Source organism: Seriola aureovittata, chromosome 23 (assembly GCF_021018895.1).
Source record: "Seriola aureovittata isolate HTS-2021-v1 ecotype China chromosome 23, ASM2101889v1, whole genome shotgun sequence".
In the NCBI taxonomy this organism is placed as follows: domain Eukaryota; kingdom Metazoa; phylum Chordata; class Actinopteri; order Carangiformes; family Carangidae; genus Seriola; species Seriola aureovittata.
The window spans coordinates 10,330,300-10,354,862 of record NC_079386.1 but is presented as its reverse complement, the minus strand read 5'-3'; the positions used below and the strand labels follow the sequence as shown (position 1 = coordinate 10,354,862).

The 24,563-nt window shown below is 38.5% G+C and overlaps 1 protein-coding gene across 1 annotated transcript; it reads right to left on the bottom strand.

Annotated features, from left to right (window-relative positions):
• Window positions 1-19,227: 19,227 nt before the first annotated feature.
• Window positions 19,228-24,248, bottom strand: LOC130164875 (putative uncharacterized protein DDB_G0282133). Its single transcript, XM_056369866.1, has 4 exons — window positions 24,206-24,248; window positions 19,749-24,092; window positions 19,571-19,635; window positions 19,228-19,412 (listed from the first exon to the last, which is right to left on the bottom strand). Exons 1-2 carry the CDS (start codon window positions 24,246-24,248, stop codon window positions 19,882-19,884), a joined length of 4,254 nt encoding a protein of 1,417 aa, XP_056225841.1. The 3' UTR covers window positions 19,228-19,412; window positions 19,571-19,635; window positions 19,749-19,881.
• Between the last annotated feature and the right edge of the window lie 315 nt (window positions 24,249-24,563).

The following is a 24,563-nucleotide window of genomic DNA, read 5'->3' as shown; positions in this document are numbered from 1 at the left end:
GTGCTAAAAATAAACCCCTGCCTTTTCTTCATATCTGAATGAGGAATATTATTACTTCCAAAATTCTATTGTCAATTTCTTGTGCCATTTCACTCAATTTCTCCATTATTTCTTATCCAGGTGTAGCTAGAATATAAACACGTAACTATACACATTACCTCAACAAGTAGAGGACTTGAACACAGAGCTGCACTGAGTGGAGAGACTGTTTTTTAACCACTGTAAACACTTAATCTGTGCAACTATTCACAAGCATCAACCAGGCTGAAATGTGCTTGAGCAAAGAACTGGATTTAAGTGCAGGGGTGCTACGAGCTGACCCTGAACTCTGACCCGACTATGGCAAAAAGAGACCCCCAAAGAACCACTACCACATCACAGTTTCATCTTTCAAAAATGTTTGTCATCATTTGTATGTAATGATATGGATATAATAACAAAATTTAAATAGAGCTTTATAGTGGAAAAATAACCCTAGAATATCAGCCAAAGGAACCATTGAACCAGAATTCCACAAGAAATTACGTCTGTGGTGGGTAATTTAAGTGATGATCACTTATCACATTCAGTATGAGATAAAATGCAATAATGGCACATAATAATAAAAATAATAAATAATAATAAAAAATTGAAATTAAGACAGAGGACATTACTAAAATGCATTTGTATAATAAATATTTAACACATTACAAATGTTCAAAAATGTACATATAAACATAAAAGTGTACTTACCCAAAATTAAGATATAATATGAAAAGTTATTAATTCCCCCTTCTTTTTTCTGGTGTAGATGTTTTAAAGTGTTTCAGTGTTTGTTTTGTTTTTTTTAATTTAACTCAGTTCCCATATATAACACTGCAAACCTCTCACCCTTTGTGACAGTCAACACTGTTTGAAGCCTTTATGTATTGAACTCAAGTAAGAGTGAATGACGTGACTTATTGGTCATACATTTAAAAAAGGAAATTGTTACACCTTTGGTGATTAAAAACAATCACTTTGACAATCTGACAGATTCTTGGCACAGCACCACAGTATACTCCTTCTTTTGTTCTTTATTCTGGTGTATTCAAGCTAGGAGAATGAAGTTCTACCAGCCTGACAGGACAAAATGCCAAATAAATAAAAAAATACAGAGTTCTTGTGAGGTGAAGTAGAGAAGGAGGAAATGCAAGAAAAGTACAACAATAATGGATTTGGTAATTCAAAATATATTGAACGAATATTGTATATGACTTTTGGCCTTATCTCAGTATATATGTAAATAGATCATACAATACAGTTGAAGTACAAAGCCATTATATCAATATGATCCAGAATGAAATCACGGTATTTTATAAATGGTGAATATCTGTCTTTGTTTTGCTTATAACCTGAATGTCAATAGAAAATACATAATTGTAAAAGTAATCAATAGCAGCATATTGTTGAAATAAGGACACCTCAACTACGTTACTGCTACATTTGTTTCACAAGTGAGTTGAATGATGATATTTATTACATTGCAGCTTCTATACAAAGACAGTGATTTGCATGTCATGCAAATTAATTCAAATGATCGCATTTGTATTCACTGACAATTGATCGGGTTAAAGTTGAACACTGACATTACATTGAATCCTAAAATCTGGTTTGGCTGGTTTATGAAGAGTTCATTCTCAAGTGTTTTAAACCATTTAAGATATCTATTTCTTTTCACTTTAGCTTTTTTATTTTAAAATTAGTTGACATTATCCTGTGGCATATTTAACATGTAGCGTTTATCATCAGGTTTCATAGCTTTTAATTTGTGTACTCTTAGTGTAACCCTGTGTTATTCTTGCATTGCACTTCTTACGAATCACCTGTCAATCAAGAGCCTTTATGTGAGATCACTCAGTCCAAACTTAAAGGTGCAAGTTATTGCAGGTTTTCATAATCCAACATAAGGAGTAATCATCTCACTCATAAATATAGTAACAGGAATGATGCAGCAAATTTGGAATGTAAGCTGTACAGTACATATTAAATCCACGTATACTCTACTCTTAATGTTATTTTTTTTTAACCTTCTCACTTCTGAGGTAAGATAAATCAGTACTGAAGGACTACTTTGTTTAAACCAAACGGGGCGAAAGAAAAAGTTGCATTATGTTGAGAGCGTTAAATTTGTGGGGTTTTCGTTTTTGATTAAATTAAAGAGATTGGTTTGTCTGGTTTTATCTGGCTTTGTTATTCCTTGTTTTATACTCAAGTGAGTTGTCACTATTCAACAGCATAATTAATATGTAGTGACAATGTATCTAGTTGTTCTAGTTTTAGGCTTTTGCTGTCAGGATGCATAGCTTTTAGTTGCAGTGACATCTTTGGCTATGGGACCTATCCCTGTGTTGTTTTTGCACTTCTTAGAGCGCACCTTTCAGGCAAACTGCGTTACCACAGTGGAAAACAAGGCAGAATCTAGAACCTAGAGCTTACAGCTTCCTACAAGTTTCGGTCATAAGAAGATCCACGTTACAGGTTGCTGAAGCCTTATTCCACAACACATCATTTGATATCAAAAACCTGTCTTTTCAGTCCATTTTTTTGCAGAAGATAATCTCCCCCTGATACATCAAAATATTACATTTACAGCATTTGTAGCAGCTGTAAATGCCCACTCTGAAATGCTTTGCTTGTGTCATCCAAGAAAATTAAAATAAAAGGAATTCATTGTGAAAATAAATTTAGAACATAGTATTTATTTACATGTATGATGTCTTATTGTATCTTCAAGATCCACTAAACTCCCAATAGGAAGTAATCAATCTCAAAACTTGTCACAACTCTCAGACTACACCATAAACTCGAAAAAATAAACCAGCAGTGAAAGAGTGGAGGTGAAGATTCTGTTGAAGTTGAGATTAGGGGAGCAGTGAAGAGACAGAGTAGCATACCTAGCAAAGGAAATCCCCTTGTACAAAGGAAAATCAGGAGGTGCATTCCAGTGAAGATCTTTTATTAGGAACGTTTTAGGACAGAGATTCAGTTCACCCTCCCAGGGGAGCGGTGTCAGGCTTACACCCCTGCTGGACACGCTGTCCAGCAGAGGCCAGATAATTGTCTTACTTTTAAGATGTTCCTAAGTAACCAAATTTTGTTATTCAATAATTACAATGAATATATCTAGTCCTGATCCTCAGGTGGTTACATTGACATAAAACATTGCTTCTCTGTGTCTAATAGTTATGGAAATAATATGCATACATTTAACAGACATACAACTTGCAGAGTTAAACTATAATCGATCACATATCTCTAATAGAAGTAAAATTACAAATGTGCACATAATCAGTAAGAAAAGTAATAAAGTCATTGCACTGTAGCACCTTAAGACTGCACATTTTCTTGTCTAAAGAGCCTCTTTATGAATATGCAAATATGCAAGTTTAGCAAGCTTGGCACTTGCCCAATATGTCGTTGTAACAAAATGAGCAGCAGTCCATGTCAGCAAATTCAAAATGATTTTCATGACTTGCTAATTAGTTGACTCAAAAATGACTTGAATTCTATTTTAAAGATGATGTACCTTACTACCATCCTATATGAATACATTTTCAAGGTGTAGCATCATTGATGAAATTAAGTATATTTTTGCTTATAATTTATTTATATTTCATTACTCTTGTGTGTTTAATAATACTATTCTGATTCTGTGAGTGTCTCAGTCTCATAATCCAATGATACAATAAGGTGTGCCCACAGATTAAAAATAGAAAATAAGCAAGTGTTTGTGCATTTGTTTTCTTTCCGTAAACATACATTTTACTCTTGGTAGCTCAAAATTGGACCCTGAGAGAAAATATGTCATAATACATGCCACAGTGAACTGTGCCTTTTTTCCAAACCGATATGGACACAACAATGACAACCCTTTATTATATCACACATTTTCTCTCAAATAGCCAGCCATAATTCTAACTCCATAACTATAATCAGCTGTGATATTCACACTGTTCTCAGTCCATCAATAGACTCATCATCCAAATCAGGTAATGTGAGATTATCTCATTCCTCAAAAGTAATACAAGAACACATGGGTAATTTCAGTCTTGGCAATATTTTAGTGTGGTTAAACTGGGGACGAATGGGCCAATACAGTAGACCTAGTAAGCAGGCCACTAAGTGTAGGTACTGCATTAATGGGGATGACAGAACCCAAATGTGAAACGCCAAACCACGTGCCATAGTTCGGCTAGCTGGACATGTTCATTTTCCATTTCAGGGAGAGATAGAGAGCACAGCCAGTATAAGAGAAAGTAGGTTGAGAGATGGATACTTAGGCAGGGAGTGGTGTGGTAAACAGAGAGACAATGAGGAATAATAGATGGAGTTATTGACTCGATGAATGAGAGAGAGAAGCCATCAGTGAGCATGCAAGGTGAACCTCCAGATAACTAATTACATATTTGTCATATTTTTCTAAGGTGCAACTGAGCAGCCAAAAAAGGGACCTTGAGGTACATCACTTTCTTTCAAGGACAGCAATCAAAGCTGGCAAAACTTTGGTCACAGAAAAATGGCAATTGTCCTGACTGGATAACAAATTTCAAAGAAAAACAAAGATTTTTCCACTTAGATGTCTGTCACATAGAGTATGTTAGCCTGGTGAAGGGTGTTTGTAACCAAAGGCTAGCAGCGACAGTTAAGTCTTGTGCACCACAGAACTGCCAGGTTGAGTGTAGGATACTTGTTGCTCTTGAGTTCCCAATGAACCTTGTGATATGGGTAAAGAAATTGATGATAATATGATAATAATAATAATAGAATAATATATATACATAGACTAAATACAAATATAATAATTTTGTGCATATTGTGAGCCAATCCTCAATATGAAACTGATACTGTGTAACTGACTGCCAGTGTCTCACTATTTTATTTTTTATGACGATTTTATTAAATTTTTCTCTACTAGTACTATTTGGATATTTTGGGGGATTTTAAAGTGTTGTGTTCTGACTACAGAAACAGAAAAACATGTAAATGAGAACAGCTTTATTGGGAATTCAGTTGTATTAAAATACTGCATATATGACCACAGAGAGTAGGAGAGAAGAAAACAGATAAAGGGCTGAAAACCGGTGACATTAGGCAGAATTTCCAGAAAACTTTGACCGTATAACACCAAGGTTAGCTTTCGTTTATTGGCTCCCTATCCATGTCAGTTTAGACATTAAGGTGCGTTTAATGGTGTACAAAGTTCTAAATGGGCTTGCGCCTTCATACCTGTTTAGCAGGGTAGACCTGTATCCTGATATGAATGCAGTGTTCAACACTATTGTTTGAGCACCTAATGTGTGTCTTGTGGTTGTGCTTGCGTATGACCTTCAATCTGCAGTACTTAACTAGGCACACACGCTAGAGTCAGTCAGTGGCTATTCTCTTGTTGTGTGCAGGTATAGACTAATGTCTATTATATGTAATGTAAGTGTTGTTCCTGTCCAAGATAGAATCTGTGTTTGTGTTGGTGGTCTGTGTTTGGTTTATGTGCAGAGTTTTGTTGGAAATTATGTTGTAAATGCAGTCAATTGCTTGTCTCTTTTTGTGTGCAGTGTGGGAGGGTGTGCTGAAGTTGCTGTTGCTCTCCAGTATATGGAATGGCTGGGTCGGTGTCCGGAGAGCTGCATGGTGCAGAGCAGCAGCTGGTCAGCGGAGATAAACAGAATTGATGCAGAGACCGGCCAGCCACGAATCAGTGATCAGCAACAGCACAACAGTGCAGCACATGGACACTAAGGATTTGCAGAAAGGGCAGTAGCTTAAATAATTATAGGTAATTTCCTTTTAGCACAGGTGTAACAGTTGGATGTTTCTCTCCACCATGAAGTCCACATTGATGCTACACTGACTTACGAAAGGGGAGGGCCCCTCCTGTCAGCCAACATCTTTTCATACTCAGCATCAAGTTTTCTGTCAAGTTCTAAGGTTTTCTTGTAGAGAAACCTCATCTTTTCTGCTCCAGCCTGAAACAAATAACACGTAATACAGTTGCTTTAATATTTAAGTCTTGTTCCTTCGCAAGGCTCACTTGAGGAAAGGTCCAAATGTCACTGTGACTAGCCTGCTTAAATTACCCCTTGTGATCCTCTTGGCCTAGATGTGAAGGCTAAGGGGGAGGAAGATTTCCATCTTCGTGCAAAATTAACAACATAGCAATGGAAGCATTCAATTTAGGATAAAAGGCACTTGAAGCAGTTATTAGTCCCATGTGCAGACCACCACCATTAGCAAGTAATAAAAGATCAATCAATTACAGTGTGTCCACACTCACCATTTGTATTAAGACAGGCAAATTGAAAACTGCATAAAATTGGTAACAAAAGGACTAAGAGTGTACCCCAAAGATCTTTCTGTGTGTACAAACACTGTCTCATCATCTAGGGCCCCCACCTGAGAGTTTAACATTGACACATACCTTATACAAATGTGGCCTGTTGGGAGCTTCCATTTCCACCAGGGTTGATGAGACACGGCCTTCCACCCCTTACACTAAGGAACAACCCTCATTGCAGAGAGCCAGCTCCTCAGCAGGAGTCTACTCCTGTGTTTTTCCTGTTGGCTGCAGCAATATCAAAGCCATTTCATTGTGCTTTAGTATATCATCCTACAACAGAGAACCACTGAAGTACTAAAGCCTTGTACTTGTACTTATAAATTATGAAAGTAAGTCTACTTACCAATTTGAATTATGTTTTTATTTCTTAATTTCTCCCAAGTCCACTTGGCACCACTGGGGTTGCAGCTGAAAGAATTAGTCTAAAAATTTCATACATGCCATAACAATACATCCAAGCAATACATTAATTTAATGTAACACACAAATGTAATTACAGTCAGATCTACTCGTGCCTTAATGATAGAACAGTGATATTATAAATCTATTAACTCATGCATTCACACAGTTGCTGATTTTTTGCCAGCTGTCCTTCCTGCATTTGGTAGCTGCAACTGTGTTGCTTTTAGAAGGGATTATGTGTTTGATTTATGTGTGATTGGTTATACACTGCAAATACTGCCCCTTTAACGTGGATGTGCTCATTACTAGATCTGTTTTTTAATTCACAATTGAAAATGGGAACATACTCGGGGACAGCTCCAGGCATGTATGTATGTATAGATAGATAGATAGATAGATAGATAGATAGATAGATAGATAGATAGATAGATAGATAGATAGATAGATAGATAGATAGATGGTGTACTCACTGTCATGAAACTATGTAAGTGAGAGAAACACACCTTTAAAGTGTGATGGCTCCCCCTGTGGATAGGTGTACTTTGGTACACCAGGGGTATAGCTAAAGTGTATTAAAAAATACAATGAAATGAAATACAATTAAGAAAATAAAAGAATAAATTTCAACAATGCATATTCTGTTTTCAACAAAAATATCTTTTAGTTTTCAGTGGTTTCCCTGGTTTTAACATATCTGTGATGCCATATTACAAACGTTTGACAGCATGTTTGGAGTCTGCCCTTTTCTTTTTATATTTGTGTAATTTCTCCATTAATAAAACCAACTGCGCAAAGAAAATAAGATCTTTATCCATGGCTTTCAAATAATAAGTAAAATGACCTTATCATTATCACCATTTAAACTTATTTTATGCCAGATCACTTCCCCATAGAGTAATGCCAAAATAATCTCCTAGCACCTTACACCTCTGTTATATTCAGTAGGATGACATTTCCCACCATATTTCTTTTTATAAAATATTGACTTGCCTCTTATTCCAAAAAAGGTACTTAAATACCAATTTCCAGGCAGGTTATTTGATCAGATAAGTAGTTTATACATAGACTGACAGCTATTGACGCCAACACAGCCAGGTGGAGCTGTGCTGTCTCATGTGAGCTAATGTCACAGTGAAATTACTTGCTGTAACTTAACATAACATAAATGTGAATGGAAGCTTTTGAGACTGTTTAAAGATAGGTCATGTTGCTGGTTCCCTGTAGACCTACAGTATTAGGTATTGAAAAATCAGAAAAGTGTCAGTTTACTAGTGAACAGGAAACAGCATCAAATGTATGGTGTCAGGTAAGGTCTAACAGTGACTCACTGATAAGCCGTTTTTCTTTTCTTTTTCTTATTTTCGTAGAGGTGGTACCGTTACACATTCAGACTATTGTTCAGTATGGCTGAATCTAATCTTGATAAATCTATTATTTTGATTCTTTTTATGCCTCTACAATATCAGAAAAAGTGCCAAATAACCAGTTCCCAGAGCTCAAGGTCACATCTTCAAGCTGGAGTCACAGATTTTGTTGGCATTTTTTCTTAGAAAATTACTTAAACTGTTCATTCATGATCAAAATTGTTTTAGGTCAATACAGTCATTACTCATGGTTAATGATTGCTGTGTGATAAAATTATGTGTTGAGTTACATTTTTGGAAGCGATGAGACAGAGTTTGATCGTTTATACAAATATTTAATGCCTCTAATGAAAGGGATTTTCATCTGTCCGTCATTATGTTGTGATTAATCATTTTGTACCCACTTAAGATTATATTATAATAATTATAATTATAATAAGATCTATGAGAGTAAAATCTAGGACTACTGTTTACTTATGAACTATTTGGATGGAGCTGGTTTCAACAGTGACATTGAAGGTGTTGTTGGGGTTAGCCACAGCTTCTACTAATGCATCTACAACAGCAGTAGCCTGTGGGATTTCTGCCGGTGTAGCAGTTTGGTTGAACGCAATCCCCACTTCTGCTTCAACATTGTCCACTCATGTTCTGATTACAACTCGTCTGTATCAAAAGAGCACATTACTCTTAACATTGAGAAGTTTATACCTTTGCGTAATTAATCAGTTATTTTGTGACTATTAACATTCAAAACTCTAATAATGATGACCACAACCCTGGAAGTAAAGGAAAGTCAGTTGGATTCTCAAATATAAAAATTGTTACCTAAACTGTCTGACAAAAGTGCGGACGAAAACACTGCCAAATCTTTCCATAAAGATGATATCACACTATGGGAAGGAAGCAAATACAAAAATATTAATTAAATTAAAATAGAAAAATAGAGTATTCTCCAATTGAATTTTAAACAACTGTAAACCCAGTTAATGCACCTAGAAAAGTACTGAATAACGTGACCATTTCAACATTGTACTCACAACTGTTACAACTCTTGTCGCGAGAGTCTGAAATTCAGTGCTGTTCTGATCAGTGAGTTCTTCTACAAATGGTTCTGTCAAGGTTGCTGCGAGAACCACAACTGCTGCAGGAGCTACAGTTGTAGCTGTTGTTGTTGATGCAACAGTTGCAGTGGGTCCACCAGTTGCAGTTGATTGACCATTTGTTGTTGAACCTCCAGCTGTTGATCCACCATTTGTCGTGGATCCACCAGTTACAGTTGATCCTCCAGTTGTTGTTGAAACTCCGGTTGTTCCGCCAGTTGTTGCTGATCCACCAGTTGTTGAAATTCCAATTTTTGTTGATTCTCCAGTAGTTGTTGATGCACTAGTTGCTGTGGATCCCCCAGTTGCAGTTGGTCCTCCAGTTGTTGTTGAACCTCCAGTTGTTGTTTGGCCACCATTTGTTGTTGATCCACCATTTGTTGTGGCTCCACCAATTACAATTGATCCTCCAGTTGCTGTTGAAACTCCAGCTGTTGTTGGTCCACTATTTGTTGTTAATCCACCAATTGTTGAAATTCCAATTGTTGTTGAATCTCCAGCAGTTGTTGATGCAGCAGTGGGCGCCGCTGTTGTTGAATTTGATGGAATATTTGTTTCTGTAAAAGAACAAATGTGTAACATGAGAAGAAAAATGGAAAAAACACATCATGGTAGCCAAAGGCTCTTATTTTGCACAAACATATACATCACAATATACTGATTGTTAATGTTTAGTAAGTCACAGTTAAAGTCTTTCTTCTTTTTGTGACATGATAACTATGATTTTGTATGGTCTTTGTCGACCAATCAATTTCTTAAAAAGGCATCAAGCAAGGAATCAGTAATAACTTTGACAGTAAAATCTAATTGTATGCAGAGTTGAAAAATAATCCTGTAAACTTGATCCTTAATTGTCACAGGACTTAAAAATGTGATGCTTATTTACAGATGAAGTTCAGGAATATATCAGAAGTCATCCTTGGACTACTCGCACTCAGAAACAACTGTGCATTGTTAATTGGGAAAACAAAGTAGTTTATTGTGAATTTATGTATGCCCATTGTGCGTTGGGCGTTCAAAGACAAAGGGGCTTCACAGCACTAATCTTGACACTGTATTTTAAAAAACACAATATTTAAATGACAGGCAATAATAGATAATAACAGCATTTTTAAAACCATATCTGTCAAAATGATAGATGAGAGTCTATAACACAACCTCTGCCCCTGAGGTCATAGGTGTGGCTCCCAAGGAAGTCACAAATATGTTTGTGGGTGAGTCAGCAAAGTGTGTAGATATGTGAGTGTCATGAACTGATGCTGAAATTTTGTCACTGTGTACTGCTGAATCCACCACAGTTGAATTTAGTAAAGGGGAGGTAAACTCTTGAATTGTCAAAGTTTGCCTGGAATGACCTGTAGTGAAGGCTGAAAGAGTTTGTGTAAAGTAAGGATGAATCTAAGTTGAAGTTATTGTTTCAGCTAAGGAGTTGAACAGTCTTGACAAACAAAGGAAGTGCTAGAGTTTACCTTGGATAATTTGGAAGCTGGCTGGTTTGGTTTGGTCAGATTAACAGGAAGCAGTAATGCGTGAAACAGTATTTATTTTACTGCCAGTGACAGTATTTTTACTGACACTTTCCTCTGTTGATGTTTCATTTATTTCCTCAACTGATTCTGATGTTTCTCCTTTGACTCAAGTTAAAGCTTGAGTCAAGCTTGGCATTATTTGGCATTATTCAAGCTCCTACCATTTCCTCTTCCCTGTTGGAGGTAGCTGTTGTATTCCCACGTGGAGTAAATGTGTTTGTCTCCATGGCCACTGTAGTAGTCAAAGCATTTGTTGAGTTAATTTCAGGAACCTCTGTGAAGTGTGACAGCTGTGTGAGAGGAAAAGGCAGAGAAGACACAACATTTTAATTATAAGCAATAGCAGAAATTTTATTTGAAATTCATGTGTCCATTATCTCATTGTTGATAATAATAATAATGATAATAAAAACAGTTTCCACCTCCTTTGGCTGAGGTGTTGTATAGCCTAATGGCAGTGGGAACAAAGGATCTCCTGAACCTCTCATTGCATACATCTCTCCACAACAGTCCTGAGTGAGTCCAGACTCCTGCCAAGCACAGACCCAGTCTTTTTGACCATCTTGTCCAGTCTCCTTGTGTTGGAGTCTGACATGCTGCTGCCCCAGCATACTGCAGCATAAAAAAGTACACTGGCCACTTCTGACTGATAAAACATGTGCAGCATTTCACTGCAGACGTCAAAGCACCTGAGCCTCATGAAGAAAAAGAGCCGGCTCTGCCCCTTCCGGTAGATGGCATCCATGTCCAGGGGCACACCTAGGTATTTATAAGTGTGCACCACCTCAATGTCTTTCCCTCGAATGTTGACTGACTGAAGGGTGGGCCTAGACCCTGATAGTCGATGGCCATCTCCTTGGTCTTGGAGATGTTCAGAAGGAGGCAGTTCTTGTCACTCCATTCACTGAAGGTCTAGGGAGGCACTAAAAATGATCACATCATTTCAATTCCAACAGCCACACAGATGGTTAATCAGCTGGTGTTGATAGACATTGCTTCCCATCTGACTCTTTAGAGGTTTTTAAATAAAATGAATAAAAAGTAACATCTCTGCAAATCAGTGTTAATGCTAGCAAGCTAGGCTAATTAGATTGCGACTAGTGGCTTGTCAGCCTAGCCTGCTAGTTTCCACTTTCTGAGTGAAATACAAACTTCACATCACAAAGCAACCTTATGTTGAACTTTGTAAAGAGACAGACGTCTTAAATGGCTAACCACTGCACATCATCACATGCTTGTTGCAAAAGGGGAACAACAATCTGTATCAGCATTCAGAGTTTACAGCGTGTCTCCCAGTGCCAGATCTCAAATGTCAGTCAACTGCTACCCTGTGAAATGCTTAGTGTCCTGAAGCTTAGGTGTTTTTTCCACAGCTATATCCAAATAAAAATGTTATCCCTTTTTGAAAAATTAAATATTATGCACTACAGCTGTAGTAACGGTACTACTTAAGTTCCTAAATTACAGGGCTGCTTACGCTGGGACTTCGATACATCCATTTAATCCATCAATTTAATTCAGTTTAATCAATCTGTCTTATCAAGAACTTTGTGTAGCATGGAAAAATGACATTTTTAAAGCAAGATTCAAAAGCATACTTTGCATTTACAACAAATTAGTATGACATGTTTTGTGAAAATTATATTAATGTATAAAATCGATATTGCAAGAATGAGGTTACTCCTTTGATGCAAGATTAATCCAAATAAACAACCAACATTTTATTTTCATTCATGGGACAAGAAACAAAACAAGAGCACCTTACAATGTTGTGCAATCCACTGCAATGAATAATATTTTGTAGAAGCATTTTGTTTCGATGTCAGAGCAGTTGATCCCGCTTGATTGTTCATCATGGACATTTGGATATGTCATATCAGGATCAGCACAGGATTAGCACACAAGAGTAGCCTACTCCACTGATTTAGCATTCCACTCCCATGTTGAACTCACAATGGACAGTTTTTGATCAAAAGAATGATCAAAATGAATGCAGCAGAACCAAAGATATATTTTTTATTCTATTCATTATTTTTTCTTGTCAAAACCTGGTGCCTACTTTACCCACAATGCAAGTCAAAGCCGACAAAAGCTTCAAGTCAAAAGCCAACAATTAATTAATCCAGCTTCTACAGATTTCTACAAAACAATGGCTTTACCACCTCAGAACACTCAAATCTCTAGCAACTAACAATCCATTTTTTTGTGTAACTTCCTGTGGGTTTGCATCTAGTAACTATTTCAGCTATTACAACTGACAACCAATGCCCGGTACTAGACATCTACAACCACTGAAAATTTTAATCTACTCACACAACCATCTCAAAATTTAAAATGAATTGTCGACAAGCAGGCAACAAAACTTGTCCTGGGACTAGTCCATATAATAGAGAGGTCCAGAGAGGTATGGCATGGTGGCAGTGAGTGAGTGAGAGAGAGCATGGCCAGGTGGCCATCTTAAGTACAGGTGTGTCACATCTCCTCTGACGAACCTGCCACTCACTCTGCCTCCAAGCATCCTGAAACGCATCATAGGTCAAAGGGCAGATACACAGCACAACAGAGGCCAATTGTCACAATTGGCACTGCCTTTAAATCAAAGGTACTATTCCTCTACCCAAGACCCACTGACTCACTACACATGTTCTGAAATGTAGCAGTAGTATTAATAGTATTAGTATAGGCTGCAATGCAAGCCTTTCAATTTAGTCAGCATGTACTGCTGCAATACGATGTAGTTATAACTTAACTATATGAAAAGTAAATGGCATATTCTGTGATTGCTTTGATAAATCATGAAACTGACAGCAAATTTCAGGTTTTTACAAAGTGATGATAAACCTATACTGAAATCAATGGACAATAATTGAAGCTATGAAAAACAGGATTTGGAAAATAGTCAGAAGTAATGTGATTTGTTACAAATAGACTAAAACATATATATTAATAGGTTTCATGTTTCAATCCATAAAATTTAGCCTACTTCTGTGAGGACTTTCATTTCATTCAAACTCAGAAACCAACATAGGGAGGTGTGTTCAAACCTGAAAATCAAGAGTAGTCACATATTTTTGGTTATATGCTAGGGAGTGCACAGTTCATGAAAAAAAATCCATCCCATTTGTCAAGTATATCCAGGGTATAACCTTTTTTATGAAAAGCCTCCTTAATTGTACCTATTGCTGGGATTGCGTCATAATTATTGATATGATTTTTATTTTTATGATATTAATATTTTGGTATTATTGTGAACCATTTTCTTTGTGGTCATTGGTCATTTCATTATGTGATATCATATTGCTTATTTCCGGTGTATAATTCCCTAAGGGTACCTGGTGTAAATGATCTGTTCCACCCTGATGAAGTGATGACCAATATCCCAAACTAAATAAGGGCTTTCATTATAAGTTTTCACCTTGCTCTGCCTGAGACTTTCTGCAGGACATTTTCTTTTATATAAATTGCCTGGTGCTATACAGTAGTTGTTTTTGTTTTGGTTCTGAGCAGTGGTGGAACGTAACTAAGTAGATCTACTCACACTTTAGTATTTTCATTTTGTTACTTTATACTTCTACTATACTAGATTTTAGAGGGATATATTGTACTTTTTACTCTGCTACATTCATCTGACAGCTACAGTTAGTAGTTACTTTGCAGTCATGAGCATGTACAGTAAAATGCATTGTTATAGTAAATTAAACAATCCATTAGCATTTAAAATAGGTAGAATCACTTCCACCTCAGCCAGCTACAATTTTTAATTGCTTCATATAGGGACCCAATAGTACATATAGATTAGTGACAACTTTTACTTATAAACTTAAATAATGTCTTTTTACTTATTTTGAATGCAGGACTTACTTGTAATGGAGTATATCTAAGAACATTTACTCAAAGATCTGAATACTTCTGCTGTCACTGGTTCTGAGTAAATTGCAGTGAAACTGGAGGTAAAGGGTCTTAGATGAAACTGGAGCTTTAGATCAGTTTGGACTATAACCTGTCCTCTGTCTCCACCTTGTGGCAGGTGTGAGATCTGTGGCTTCACCTGCCGTCAGAAGGCCTCCTTAAACTGGCATATGAAGAAGCATGATGCAGAAGCCTCCTACCAGTTCTCTTGCTCTATTTGTGGCAAAAAAGTTTGAGAAAAAGGACTCTGTTGTTGCCCACAAGGCCAAGAGCCACCCCGAGGTGCTCATAGCTGAAGCCTTGGCAGCTAATGGAGGTTCAGTAAGAAGCAGCCCCACCCCGCTAACAGAGACTGTCCCAGTGCTCACCCAGCCTGACCGGCCCTCTGTCAGCCCGGAGAGCCAGGAGGTGGTGGGTGGTACGCTCACTCCACTGCAGCAGGTTGTGCTCCCACTTGCTCAACAGGCTCAGATAGATGTATCTCAAGGCCAGTTCTTCTGACTGCTAACACATCATATGTTGCAGGTAGCACACCAGCAGCAAGCCCCTACCTTGCTGCACCTCACCACTGCTTCTCCCACTAACCTGCCCAGCACCAGCCACCCCCAGCTCATCCTACTCCCCATCATTCCTGCCAGCACTGTCACATCCATGACCATTGCAGACTCCACCTCCCACCCTGAGCTCCATCACTACCCTTGCTCCCCAGCATGGCATGCAGTGGGGCAGGGAGGATGATGAAGTTGCATAAATGCACAAGGAAGGTGAGCTGTGGGAGAGGGTTATAGTGAATAGGGGTCATCAGGATGTTGGGGAAGTAATGTGGGAGAGCAACAGGGACAGGAGGAAGGAAGATGAGGGGATTGTTTGGAACCAGGAAGGAGACAGAGGCTGCGATCAAAAATTATGTTTTGCTTCAGAAGGTTCCTAACTGAGTTCCTAAGTGTCTAAGCTAAATCTCTAAATAATAAGGAAACATACATAGGAAACACTGGATCTTCCTTTACTGAAGTAAAGGAGATAATGCTGTCCCACAATTCCTTGCTGCAGCAACATTTAATATGACACACCATTGTAGTTTCACCATGGCAAAATGAGTGTTCTCTATTTAAGAAATGTATAGAAATGTCAAAAGCGCCCATGCCAAGAAACTATATACTTATGTCTGAATATAATTTATTCTGGTCTGGTTATTATTATTTTAATGGCTCAACTTTCTGTAACTGTGTATTCCTTTCATGTTATCTTATTTACACTTATTGCAATCCTGTTTGCTTTGTTTTTGTTTTCAGGAAAGGAGTATTTATTGTCCATGCGTTGCAAATAATGTTAGTTAAAAAAAAGCCTAGTGTAAGTATAGTCAGATTCTCTCAGCACTGTGGTTGTCTTGTCCTAAGTCCTTATGAATTCTCAGCCACATCTTCCCCTGATCTCATGACATTTTTCCATCAAGTTTAGTTCCGCTTTATTATATAAAAAGGAAATAATGATGAAATAGAAAGTGTAGCTTAAGTTTCCCCTTTTTTCATTTTTTAATAAATATTCCCAACACATCTTAACAACTGAGCAGCTTTAAAACCTCCTTTTCTCTTTCTTTCTCTCTAATAACCCACTCCCCCACTTTCACCACCTTTTTCTGTGACTATTTCTCACATCTCTCACTGACCCTGTTGAAAAGATCTGATTGAAAAAGTCAGTTTTATGAAATAATGATACAGGTTTTGATTATCTGTATAGATCATCAGTGCCTTTAATGGAAGCCTCTTCATTATACAGTGATACATGTTTTTATATCCACTTTAAATTGAAACATTTTATTTTTTTTGTATCCTGATCATCTTGAAGACTTAGTATTTCTTTCTAAAGGTATACAAAAATACCGGCAAACTCACAGAATACACATATGCATGATAATATAAATACATATAAATAAGAAAGTGACTGGATTATCGTACAGGACATTGTTCAGAAGTTGTATGTTTCTCGAGGGCCATGACATTCAACATAAATCTGATTGGGTCAGTTTTGGGGGAAGGAGCAAATATTGGCTGAATGTTTTGCTTACTGAAATTTTTTCTCTGTCAACTTCTGTAACTGGGCAGTTCCTATATGCAGTAAAACATAATTAAATATAAATAATTTAGGTAATGTTCAAATGACTACCTGTATGTTCTATTTCAATAGTAGTGTTTCTAAATTATATTATTATAGCGCAACATGTTCAATTGTTGTAGTGTGTCAAGGTTTTCATTTTCATTACTCAAAATTTTAAACCATAAATTTGCAGTGATAATGCTTTCATTTCAGTAGATCAGGTGCCTAAAGTTGTCTCCTTCATGGATGGTCTTCCTTGGACATTAAACAGAGAAATAAGGAAAAATTCTAGCAAAGGACCATGCTGGGTTGAATCAGTGTGCCATTGTGATCAACCTTTGTTATGAAGGTGTGTGGTCATCCAAACTTTGAATGTGATATCTGGTTCTATCTCTTTCCATGCCATATAACATTTGTGATCCTCCTCTTGGATATTTGATGAGAACAAAGTCCTTTTTCATACCAGTGATAGCAGTCATTTTCTAATGAGATTTCACATGGACATCAGCATGGACACTATTGCTGGCTTGATAGCAGCCATGACATCAGCACCAGGCAGGACGCAGTGATGAGACTGAGACTCTTGTGGCTGACTCCACTTGACACTTCTGTAAATAAAATGTAAATGAAAGGGGAAAAAGATTTTGCTTTAGCAAACAGTTCTGTACATAATATAGAATTTTGATAAGGTATCATTCAATATTGCTTACGTGTGCCATCCACAGAAATGGAAGCGGTGTCAACGTTGAAGGCTGTGATATTTGAAGCTGCATTAACCAATACATTTGCAATCTGAGTGTTATTAGGAACAGATGTAGATGCAAAGCCAACGTCCATGTTGTTGATGATTGATCCATTACTGCAAAAGAAATTACCAAGAAGTATTGTTTTATTTGTATGAAGTTATCGCCAATATTGGTAAGATTCTGTCAACGACAATAGAAAATTACCTGAATGAAACCACATTCAAAGAGCGGAATGAAGAAAATGCTTGTTGGTAGAAAGGCTCAAGCTGCAGACATAAAAGAAAACCAGCTGTAAGTACCATATTGGCTTGTGTTTGATCACTTGTGCATTTTGTATTTTTAATTATGGTATTTAATCAGGACTATACAACAACACTGTTCTTCCATTCTACTTCTTGTTAATCCAAATTCCAGTGCAATTTCAATGTCACCATATTTAATCTGTGTCCTATTTGCTGTATGTGTAACAATGTTTTTTCATCTCATAAGGAATAAGGAATATAAGGAATTATTAAAAGCATAAACTGAGATAATAAATTAGACATATGTTTGCATGAGACTAAATTCTTTTAAAAACCAGTTTATAATTAAAAATAAGTCACTCTCTGATTGTAAATTTACTATGTGCAGATGTTGAGTGATAATCATGATGAAAATATGTTTGCAGAGAAGGAGAATGACTTTAAATGAAACAAATGAAAAGAAAAGATAGCATATAGTAGAATACTGTTACATTATATACATCCAATACATCATGGACATCTTGTAAAACATTTCAAATTAATTTTGCTCAATTTCATTCTAATAAAAACACTTACTGTTGACTTGATCAGTGAGGCTCGACTTGTAAATGCTGCAGATGATGTATCCTGCAAGTCACTTGTAAATGTCTCTCCAACAGATCTGAAAGTCAACTGCCTTGTTGTGACTGCCTCAGCAGTTGTAGTCGTTGCTGGTACTGACGTGGTGTTTGTAGGGGTTGTTGTGGTTGTGGTTGCAGCAATTGTCGCATTTCCAATTGTTGTTGTGGATCCACCAGTTGTAGTTGTTGCACCAGCAATGGTTGTTGTAGTTGCAGCAATTGTAGCTGTAGTATTCACAGTGGGCGCTGGAGTTGTAATAGTAATATTAGTAGTAGTTGTTGTCGCATTTCCAATTGCTGTAGATCCACCAGTTGTAGTTGATGCACCAGCAATGGTTGTTGTAGTTGCAGCAATTGTAGCTGTAGTATTCACAGTGGGCGCTGCTGTTGTTGAATTTGATGTAGAATTTCTTTCTGTTAAAAAGAAAAAATATGAAGAAAAATGGAGGATACATCATATTAGCCAAAGGGTCTTTTGAACTAACATATTCATTACAATATACTTTGTGTTAATATATAGTAAGTCACAGTTAAAGTCTTTCTTCTTTTTGTGACATGATAATTATGTTTGTGTATGGTCTTTGTCGACCAATCAATTTGTTAAAAAGGCATCCAGCAAGGAATAGGTAATAACTTTGACAGTAAAGTCTAATTGCATGCAAAGTTGAAAAAACTTCTGTAAACCCGATCCTTTATTGTTGTAGGACTTAAAAATGGGATGCTTGTTTTCAGATGAAATTCAGGAATATATCAGAAATCATCCTTGAACAACTCATACTGAGAAAGATCTTTGCAATGTTGATTGAGACAACAAAGTTGTTTTCTAATATCTATTAATGTAAAATGTGGGACTACTGTTTACTTACCCACTACTTGGATGGAGTTGGCTTCAACACTGAGATTAAAGGTGCTGTTGGGGTTATTCACAGCTTGTACTAATGTGTCTGCAACATCAGCAGCCTGTGGGATTCCTGCAGTTGTATTAGTTCGGTTGAACTCAAGCCCCACCTCTGCTTCAGTATTTTCCATTCGTGTTCTGGCTACAGCTGGTCTGCATCACAAAAGCACATATCTCTTAACATTCTTAAGTTATACCTATGTGTAATTTTTTTTTTTTTGCCATCATTAACATTAACAACTTTAATATTGATCACCACAACTCAGGAGGTAAAGCAAAATCAGTTGGATTCTCAAATATGAAAATGTTACCTAAACTGAATGATGAAAGTGCGGATGAAAACAGGGCCAAATTGATTGCTGTAGATGATATCAAACTGTGGGAAGGAAGCAAATAGAAAAATATTAACAAATTAAAAATACAACATTTTTCAACTCAAATCCAAAAGCCATTGCAAACTCAGGTAATGCATTTCAACAATGTACTCACAACTGTTACAACTCTTGTCTCAAGAGCCTGAAATTGAGGGCTGTTTCGATCATTGAGTTCTTCTACAAATGGTTCTGCCAAGGTTGCTGCAAGAACCACAACTGGTTGGGGAGCTTCAGTTGTAACAGGTATATTAGTAGTAGTTGTTGTTGATCCACCAGTCGTTGTGGATCCGCCTGTTGTTGTTGAGCCACCAGTTGTTGTTGAACCTCCAGTTGTTGTTGATCCACCAGTTGTAGTTGAACCTCCAGTCGTAGTTGATCCTCCAGTTGTTGTTGATCCACCAGTGGTTGTTGAACCTCCAGTTGTACTTGATCCACCAGTTGTTGTTGAACCTCCAGTTGTTGTTGAGCCACCAGTTGTTGTGGATGCACCAGTTGTTGTTGAACCTCCAGTTGTAGTTGTTCCACCAGTTGTTGTGGATCCACCAGTTGTAGTTGATGCACCAGTTGTTGTTGATGCACCTGTTGTAGTTGATCCACCAGTTGTAGTTGTTCCACCAGTTGTTGTGGATCCTCCAGTTGTTGTTGATCCACCAGTTGTTGTTGAAACTCCAGTTGTAGTTGATCCACCAGTTGTTGTTGAACCTCCAGTTGTTGTGGACCCCCCAGTTGTTGTTGATGCACCAGTTGTTGTGGATGCGCCAGTTGTTGTTGAAACTCCAGTTGTAGTTGATCCACCCGTTGTTGTGGAACCACCAGTTGTAGTTGATGCACCAGTTGTTGTGGATGCACCAGTTGTTGTTGACCCTCCAGTAGTTGTTGATGCACCAGTTGTTGTGGATCCACCAGTTGTTGTTGAAACTCCGGTAGTTGTTGATGCACCAGTTGTTGTTGAAACTCCAGTTGTAGTTGATGCACCAGTTGTTGTTGAACCTCCAGTGGTGGTTGATGCACCAGTTGTTGTGGATCCACCAGTTGTAGTTGATGCACCAGTTGTTGTGGATCCTCCAGTTGTTGTTGATCCACCAGTGGTTGTTGATCCTCCAGTTGTTGTTGATCCACCAGTTGTTGTGGATCCACCAGTTGTTGTTGAAGCTCCAGTTGTAGTTGATCCACCAGTCGTGGTTGATGCACCAGTTGTAGTTGATCCACCAGTTGTTGTTGAACCTCCAGTTGTTGTGGACCCCCCAGTTGTTGTTGAGCCACCAGTTGTTGTGGATGCACCAGTTGTTGTTGAACCTCCAGTTGTAGTTGATCCTCCAGTTGTAGTTGATCCACCAGTTGTTGTGGATCCACCAGTTGTGGTTGATGCACCAGTTGTTGTGGATCCTCCAGTTGTTGTTGATCCACCAGTTGTTGTTGAAACTCCAGTTGTAGTTGATCCACCAGTCGTGGTTGATGCACCAGTTGTTGTGGATGCACCAGTTGTTGTTGACCCTCCAGTAGTTGTTGATGCACCAGTTGTTGTGGATCCACCAGTTGTTGTTGAAACTCCGGTAGTTGTTGATGCACCAGTTGTTGTTGAAACTCCAGTTGTAGTTGATGCACCAGTTGTTGTTGAACCTCCAGTGGTGGTTGATGCACCAGTTGTTGTGGATGCACCAGTTGTTGTTGACCCTCCAGTAGTTGTTGATGCACCAGTTGTTGTGGATCCACCAGTTGTTGTTGAAACTCCGGTAGTTGTTGATGCACCAGTTGTTGTTGAAACTCCAGTTGTTGTGGATCCACCAGTTGTGGTTGATGCACCAGTTGTTGTGGATCCTCCAGTTGTTGTTGATCCACCAGTTGTTGTTGAAACTCCAGTTGTTGTGGAACCACCAGTTGTAGTTGATGCACCAGTTGTTGTGGATGCACCAGTTGTTGTTGACCCTCCAGTAGTTGTTGATGCACCAGTTGTTGTGGATCCACCAGTTGTTGTTGAAACTCCGGTAGTTGTTGATGCACCAGTTGTTGTTGAAACTCCAGTTGTAGTTGATGCACCAGTTGTTGTTGAACCTCCAGTGGTGGTTGATGCACCAGTTGTTGTGGATCCACCAGTTGTAGTTGATGCACCAGTTGTTGTGGATCCTCCAGTTGTTGTTGATCCACCAGTGGTTGTTGATCCTCCAGTTGTTGTTGATCCACCAGTTGTTGTGGATCCACCAGTTGTTGTTGAAGCTCCAGTTGTAGTTGATCCACCAGTCGTGGTTGATGCACCAGTTGTAGTTGATCCACCAGTTGTTGTTGAACCTCCAGTTGTTGTGGACCCCCCAGTTGTTGTTGAGCCACCAGTTGTTGTGGATGCACCAGTTGTTGTTGAACCTCCAGTTGTAGTTGATCCTCCAGTTGTAGTTGATCCACCAGTTGTTGTGGATCCACCAGTTGTGGTTGATGCACCAGTTGTTGTGGATCCTCCAGTTGTTGTTGATCCACCAGTTGTTGTTGAAACTCCAGTTGTAGTTGATCCACCAGTCGTGGTTGATGCACCAGTTGTTGTGGATGCACCAGTTGTTGTTGACCCTCCAGTAGTTGTTGATGCACCAGTTGTTGTGGATCCACCAGTTGTTGTTGAAACTCCGGTAGTTGTTGATGCACCAGTTGTTGTTGAAACTCCAGTTGTAGTTGATGCACCAGTTGTTGTTGAACCTCCAGTGGTGGTTGATGCACCAGTTGTTGTGGATGCACCAGTTGTTGTTGACCCTCCAGTAGTTGTTGATGCACCAGTTGTTGTGGATCCACCAGTTGTTGTTGAAACTCCGGTAGTTGTTGATGCACCAGTTGTTGTTGAAACTCCAGTTGTTGTGGATCCACCAGTTGTGGTTGATGCACCAGTTGTTGTGGATCCTCCAGTTGTTGTTGATCCACCAGTTGTTGTTGAAACTCCAGTTGTAGTTGATCCACCAGTCGTGGTTGATGCACCAGTTGTTGTGGATGCACCAGTTGTTGTTGACCCTCCAGTTGTTGTTGATCCACCAGTTGTTGTGGATCCACCAGTTGTTGTTGAAACTCCGGTAGTTGTTGATGCACCAGTTGTTGTTGAAACTCCAGTTGTAGTTGATGCACCAGTTGTTGTTGAACCTCCAGTCGTGGTTGATGCACCAGTTGTTGTGGATGCACCAGTTGTTGTTGACCCTCCAGTTGTTGTTGATCCACCAGTTGTTGTGGATCCACCAGTTGTTGTTGAAACTCCAGTTGTAGTTGATCCACCAGTTGTTGTTGAACCTCCAGTTGTAGTTGATGCACCAGTTGTTGTGGATCCACCAGTTGTTGTTGAAACTCCAGTTGTTGTTGATCCACCAGTTGTTGTGGATCCACCAGTTGTTGTTGAAACTCCAGTTGTAGTTGATCCACCTGTTGTTGTTGAACCTCCAGTTGTAGTTGATGCACCAGTTGTTGTTGAACCTCCAGTTGTTGTTGATGCACCAGTTGTTGTGGATCCACCAGTTGTTGTTGAAACTCCAGTTGTAGTTGATGCACCAGTTGTTGTTGAACCACCAGTTGTGGTTGATGCACCAGTTGTTGTTGAACCTACTGTAGTTGTTGAACCTCCAGTAGTTGTTGAACCCCCTGTTGTTGTTGATCCAGCAGTTGTCGTTGAACTTCCAGTTGTGGTTGATCCACCAGTTGTTGTTGAACCTCCAGTTGTAGTTGATGCACCAGTTGTTGTTGTTGTTGAACCTCCAGTTGTTGTTGATGCACCAGTTGTTGTGGATCCACCTGTTGTTGTTGAACCTCCAGTTGTAGTTGATGCGCCAGTTGTTGTTGAACCTCCAGTTGTGGTTGATGCACCAGTTGTTGTTGAACCTACTGTAGTTGTTGAACCTCCAGTTGTTGTTGATGCACCAGTTGTTGTGGATCCACCAGTTGTTGTGGATCCACCAGTTGTTGTTGAACCTCCAGTTGTAGTTGATGCACCTGTTGTTGCAGATCCACCAGTTGTTGTTGATCCACCAGTTGTTGTTGAACTTCCAGTTGTGGTTGATGCACCAGTTGTTGTTGAACCTCCAGTTGTAGTTGATGCACCAGTTGTTGTTGAACCTCCAGTTGTTGTTGATGCACCAGTTGTTGTTGAACCTCCAGTTGTAGTTGATGCACCAGTTGTTGTTGAACCTCCAGTCGTGGTTGATGCACCAGTTGTTGTTGATGCACCAGTTGTTGAAACTCCAGTTGTAGTTGATGCACCAGTTGTTGTTGAACCTTCGGTAGTTGTTGATGCACCAGTTGTTGTTGAACCTCCAGTTGTGGTTGATGCACCAGTTGTTGTTGAACCTCCAGTTGTGGTTGATGCACCAGTTGTTGTTGAACCTCCAGTTGTAGTTGATGCACCAGTTGTTGTTGAACCTCCAGTCGTGGTTGATGCACCAGTTGTTGTGGATGCACCAGTTGTAGCTGATGATTGTGCAGCCACTGGTGTAGTAGCAAGCTCAATGGCCACTACATTTAAAGAACATAAGTATTAATGTGTTTAAAATAACACTATTTTTTTCACAGCACTGTGAACACCTCCACTCTATATTACAAGAATCACTAACTTACCTGTAAGTATCAGCAAACTTGATAAGACTGGTCCAAAACCCATTGTGTCTACTCTTTAACCTGCAATATTTGACAGGACAGTGACTTACTCAAAAAACACAATAAACAGCAAACATCCTAATGCACTTAATGTTCAATTTGTAATGATGAAAATGTCTGATTATTTTGTACAATTTAAACTATATTTGCAGCTTTGTAAATCATCATATGTACAAGTTGTTCTGTTGATTTGTAATTGTACAACATAGAAGCTCTTTTACCACCTTTGCTTCAAAGGAGCACCTGCTCTTCCAAGCATAGAATGTAATCGTTCAGTACATAAATGTGAATATAATTAAAGACTGTATAACAGAGATGC

What these genes read in the sequence shown, in the direction of transcription:
- LOC130164875 (XM_056369866.1), bottom strand. Translation starts at nt 24,248, where the DNA reads ATGGGTTTTGGACCAGTCTTATCAAGTTTGCTGATACTTACAG. An exon ending in AAGTTTGCTGATACTTACAG is followed by an intron (nt 24,093 to 24,205) that starts GTAAGTTAGTGA and finishes GTGGCCATTGAG; the next exon opens with CTTGCTACTACACCAGTGGC.